This window comes from Podarcis muralis, chromosome 13, assembly GCF_964188315.1.
Source record: "Podarcis muralis chromosome 13, rPodMur119.hap1.1, whole genome shotgun sequence".
NCBI lineage: Eukaryota > Metazoa > Chordata > Lepidosauria > Squamata > Lacertidae > Podarcis > Podarcis muralis.
Window position 1 is genome coordinate 24,563,148 of NC_135667.1, and position 5,433 is coordinate 24,568,580.

General features: G+C 43.4%; 1 protein-coding gene across 1 annotated transcript; it reads left to right on the top strand.

The window, feature by feature from the left end:
* The first annotated feature begins 3,027 nt into the window (after positions 1-3,027).
* LOC114583735 (olfactory receptor 14A16-like) lies at positions 3,028-3,975 on the top strand. The gene has a single exon (XM_028705160.2). The coding sequence runs from the start codon at positions 3,028-3,030 to the stop codon at positions 3,973-3,975; it is 948 nt and encodes a 315-aa protein (XP_028560993.2).
* Positions 3,976-5,433: the final 1,458 nt, after the last annotated feature.

Consider the following 5,433-nt stretch of genomic DNA (forward strand, 5'->3'; position numbering starts at 1 on the left):
CAGAACAATGCATGAACATAAATGAAACCTCCTGGCTGTCTTGATGCTTTTGTACTTAATCAGGCACATTTACCAATTTCAATGAAAGAGGAATTACTTTAGAGAAATATTCACATACACTGTGCAAATCTGCTCATGCAAGGAGCAGGTGGAAGCAGGAATGTGGCAACACACTGAACAGTTAGCCCACAGCTAACAAACCACCAGTCCCCCCCCCCCCAAATGTGCTAAAAAGTTTTCACACCAGCAGCGACTGCTGATTTTGCCACAGATTAGGGATGCAGGTGGCACTGTGGTGTAAACCACTGAGCCTGGGACTTGCTGATAGGAAGGTTGGCAGTTCGAATCCCTGTGATGGGGTGAGCTCCTGTTGCTTGGTCCCAGCTCCTGCCAACCTAGCAGTTCGAAAGCACATCAGAGTACAAGTAGATAAATAGGTACCGCTCCAGCGGGAAGGTAAACAGCGTTTCCGTGCACTGCTGTGGTTTGCCAGAAGTGGCTTAGTCATGCTGGCCACATGACCCGGAAGCTGTACGCCGGCTCCCTCGGCCAATAAAGCGAGATGAGTGCCGCAACCCCAGAGTCGGTCACAACTGGACCTAATGGTCAGGGGTCCCTTTAGCTTTACCTTTAGGGAAATATGGCAACCTGTTTAGGGCGTATTGTCACCTCCTGGAAGAATTTTCAGATGACTCTACGAATGTATGACTAGTCATGATCTACAATAGCTAAACATAAACATCAGCTACCCACAAAGAACCACAGCTGTTCTTAAAGAGCCAAGGTAAGTTTTAATTTTTGAACAGTGAATATAAAGCAACCTATGGTCATAAATCTATGATTCTTCATATTGGTATTCATCATTCCCTATTTCTCCCCCAACATCACTCTTGGGCTGTTACTCTTTCACCACTTTTTGTTGTTGCTTCTGGGAACAGAAACCCAGATGAGCCACGCAGGGTTGATCCAAGACCTTTTGCTGGCTGAGATGAAGGGTGTCTTCCTCCCCACACCCCGCTCCCTTCTTAAAGACTAGATATAGGGCAGCATCTTAAACCACATATGAAGGCAGCAGACTTGTAAAGAGGCAGGTCACATAGCCCTAATCCAGCTCTGTGCTCTTAGTACTTTCCTGCTGTACTACCTAGCTTTTGCTCAGTGCCTGCTCAAATAAATGCTGCAATGCAATCCAGGATGTGTCACAGGAGCAGAATCACATGCACATACATGCTGCCTCCTGGAGTCCTGGTCTGGCTGCCATGCTGCTTTTTCACTCAGTCAGACACATTCTCCAATTCCAAGGAAAGAGGAATTAACTGGTTTAGAGAAATAGTGGCATACACATTAAATCAACTCTTTTTGGAGCAAACAGTCCCAATCATTGATTTTCATTATTATGTTTCTTGTGCAAATCTGCTAATGCAAGGAACAAATGAAAGGAGGAGTGGGGCAATAGAGGTTAGTCACTGAAAAGTCAGCCCAAAGCTGACAAACAGCCCACCCCCCCCAAAAAAAAGTGCCAAAGAGTTTGCACCCCAGCAGTGACTGCAGATGTACAATGGGTTATTTTTTGCAGATTTTGCTAGAGATCTTATGTGGAAAATGTGGATTAAACGGGGGGAGTACAGCCTATATGCAGCGGCGTAGCGTGGGTTGTCAGCACCCGGGGCAAGGCAAGTAATTTGCGCCCCCTAACCCATGGATTTGCGCCCCCTAACCTGTGGATTTGCGCCCCCTAACCCGTGGATTTGCCCTAACCCCAGATGTTGCGCCCGGTGCGGCCGGCACCCCCTGCACCCCCCACGCTACGCCACTGCCTATATGTGTACTTTGTATGCATGTTGTCCTCTAGCTGCTGCAAAAACATGCATCATTAGGACCCATAACTGAGTAGTGAGCCCCTTTGCACATATATGTGCAATATGTGTGCAAGTGGCTTCTCTTTCTGATGTTCCATCTAATGCACAGATGTCAAGGGATAGCTGGAGGGATATAGAATCATGTTGCAATGCACACATTTGTGAGTCGAGGCCCACCCCCCACTTTATGATAAAATAAGACACATGGACATAAGTATTTTAGGTTAATGGGCTAAAAAAGGCCACAACTTTATTGGTTACAGAATGTGAGTGGTATTGGCTTAGGCACTGGATCCAAACAGACTATATTTGACTCCTGCCTGCTCTGCCGGGAGTCACACAAGGGTTAACAACCAGTAGGGGAAGCTTGTTGACGCAAATCAACTGGAAGCGTTCCCCTAGAGTCACTGGAGGATCGTGCCATGGCCCTAGTCACCACCTGGGCTTCGGACAGGAACCACGACCACTGAATTCCTTTAACGGAATACCCTTCAAAGGGAGGGGTAGGTGATGACCACAACCTCCCCTCCAACACACAACACATTTTCCAACGCCAAACTGCCAAACCTTACAAAGTTGTGATGATTTGCTTTGAGGTAGGCAAAAAAACCAAGTGGCTGGTGCCAATCTGCCAAGTGGAAAAAAAACCCCAACCATGTCTCTTCAACAGGTGACCAACTGAGGTCCATAACAAGCTCAGTTGTTGAATGCATGAAAATAAGAGGGAGGAAAGGAGGGAGGGAGAAAGATCCATGTGTGCAGGAAACAAACAGACTGAGCCACAGTCCCACACTGGTTTAAGAGCGGCAAACCACGCCCCACAGCCAGCCATATTGGCTGTCTGTGGGCATGACACAGGCTGCTAGGGACTCATTGATGCAGTGGGCCATCCATGCCCCCTGCGAAGCGTGGGAAGTGATACCTGCTCACACCCCCTCGCCTTGGCAAAGAGGAGAGGCTTTGCAAAAGGTGTACAAGGGAAATGAGTGGACATAGTGAGTGGGAAAAAGAACCATCATATTGTTTTCCCAGGGGGAATTAAACAAAGGAAAATGAGATGCATTTGACTGTTAAATTAAAGGAGCTCTGTTTAAATCAAACTAGATCATCAATATTTGTACGCTTAAAATTCTTGATTTCTTACTTTTACAGGTAGCATGTGAACAAAATGCACAATCTTACATCCATGACTGTCTTTCTGCTGCTGGAATTCTCAGATGTTCGAGAACTGCAAATCTTACACTTCTTCGTATTTCTGATAGTGTACTTAATGGCAATAATAGGGAATCTCCTTATTGTTATTGCTATTGTGCTTGATCATCACCTTCACACACCCATGTATTTCTTTCTACTGAATTTGGCCATCATGGATCTTGGAACAGTTTCAGTCATGGTACCCAAATCAATGGCGATTTCCCTCCTAAATTGCAGATTTATTTCTTATTTTGGATGTGTTGCTCAAGTTTTCTTTTATTTCTTATTTGGAACATCAGATTATGCTCTGCTAACTATAATGGCACATGACCGTTATGTAGCCATTTGCAATCCACTCCACTATGAAACAATTATGCACAAAGGAGCCTGCATTCGAATGGTAGCCATTGGGTGGATTATTAGCCTTCTTAATGCCATATTACACACTGGGGGCACATTTGCCAACAGGTTTTGTTCTAATGCTGTCAATCAATTCTTCTGTGAAATCCCGAAGTTACTGACGCTCTCCTGTTCTAACTTTTACTTAGTGGAAGTTGGATTTATTGTGCTAAGCTGTAGTATAGGACTTGGTTGTTTCATTTTCATCATCATAACATACATGGAGATCTTTTCTACAGTGCGCAAAATCCCTTCTGTCCTTGGTAAGAAAAAAGCCCTTTCCACTTGCCTCCCCCACCTCACTGTTGTCTCTGTGTTTCTGTTCACTGCAGTGTTTGCTTATACAAGGCCTCCCAGTGAAGCTTCTTCTGATCTAGATATAGCTTTTGCTGTGATGTACTCTATAATTCCTGCCACATTGAATCCATTCATCTATAGCATGAGAAACAAAGAGATCAAGGCTGCCTTGTGGAATCTCTTAGATGTAGGGCATTCCTCTAAAATCATATCCAGAATTCTATAAGAAGGCATGTTGTTGCTTCACAATCACCTTCTGTATGTGATTTCCTACCCTATAATCTGTTGTAGAACATCTGTTTTTCATGAAGGCAGCTCCTGGTTTAAAACTTGGCATCTCCAAGCAGGGCAAGGAATGATGACCTGTCTGAAGGCCCAGAGAGCCACTGGAAGTCCGTGCATAGAATACAGAGCAAAATGGAACAATGGATGAATGCATATCAGGCAACTTTGACACAAATTCCCCCTAATGCGTCAACTTTATTCTGCATGTCTTCATAATTTGAACACCTGCGTCTTGCGATGAAGCCATATATCCCATGAACGACCCTATGAAGCCTCAGTCCTCCAACAGGAGGCTGAGAGAGATATATGCCCAATGCCTATGCTAAATCCTACCAAATTCTGAAATCAATAAAGTTGTGGCCATTTTTTAAAAAATCCCAGAACATTGTCTTGTTCAATTTGTTCACCTTCTTAAATTGGGCCTTGTTCTCAGAGGTGGGGGGAAATACCATTATCTCATCCACACCATACATTTAAAGCACTCTTATCACCCTTAAAGATCCATGGCTTTCCTCCACCGAATCTTGGAAAGTCTGATTTCCTGAAGAATATGAGAGCTGTTAGGAGACCTCAACAAACCAAGTTTCTGGGAAATGTCTCTTTATTGCATCCTCTTTCTTTACTGAATATAAAATGCACCTCCAATTAGGTAGTACTCGGTAAAAGACTATAATCAAAGTTCTTTTGGGGTCAAGAGAATGATATAGGAAGTGGCAATTCAAAGGTAGGTTTCAGTGCCATCCTCTTATAATAGGAATTATATTTCTACATCTTATTGAACCAGTTGGAATTTTGGCAGCCAGGTTCTGCACTAACTGAAGCTCCTAGGTCATATTCATGGGCAGTCCTATGTATAATCCAACATATGATTCAACCAGGAGGTTACCAGAACATGGATTGCTATGGAAGTCTATCTCTATCTAGAAATGGCAACTATTTTTGAATGTAATCAAACAAATCTGAAATAATGCTAGCCATAAATTCACCACACGTGTCGTCATTTTTCATGCATCGAGGAAGATATTGTAGATGTTATTTCTTTTCATCTGCAACTAACGTGGAAGAAGAAACATTACTTTGAGGAGTTTAAACAATGTTTTCAGATCAGCAATGCTACACTCTTGGGAGTAAGATCCCAAAATGGCAAAAGAAACTCAGAATAGCTCACTTTCCCATGTGTGCTTTCACTATTAGTTGATGCAACATTTAATGAATTTTACTGTAACATAGGCAGTCTTCATAAAGGCAACAAATCAATTACATATTCTATACTAAGGGTCACAGCAAGGGTAATGTTCTTGGCTGGGAAAATGCAGGGCCTCTCGAATCATCAGAAAATTGAACCTAAAGCAGATGGTGGGGAAACTGATTCTTATAAATAAAGGTAATTGAGTAGTTT

What these genes read in the sequence shown, in the direction of transcription:
- LOC114583735 (XM_028705160.2), top strand. Translation starts at nt 3,028, where the DNA reads ATGCACAATCTTACATCCATGACTGTCTTTCTGCTGCTGGAATTCTCA.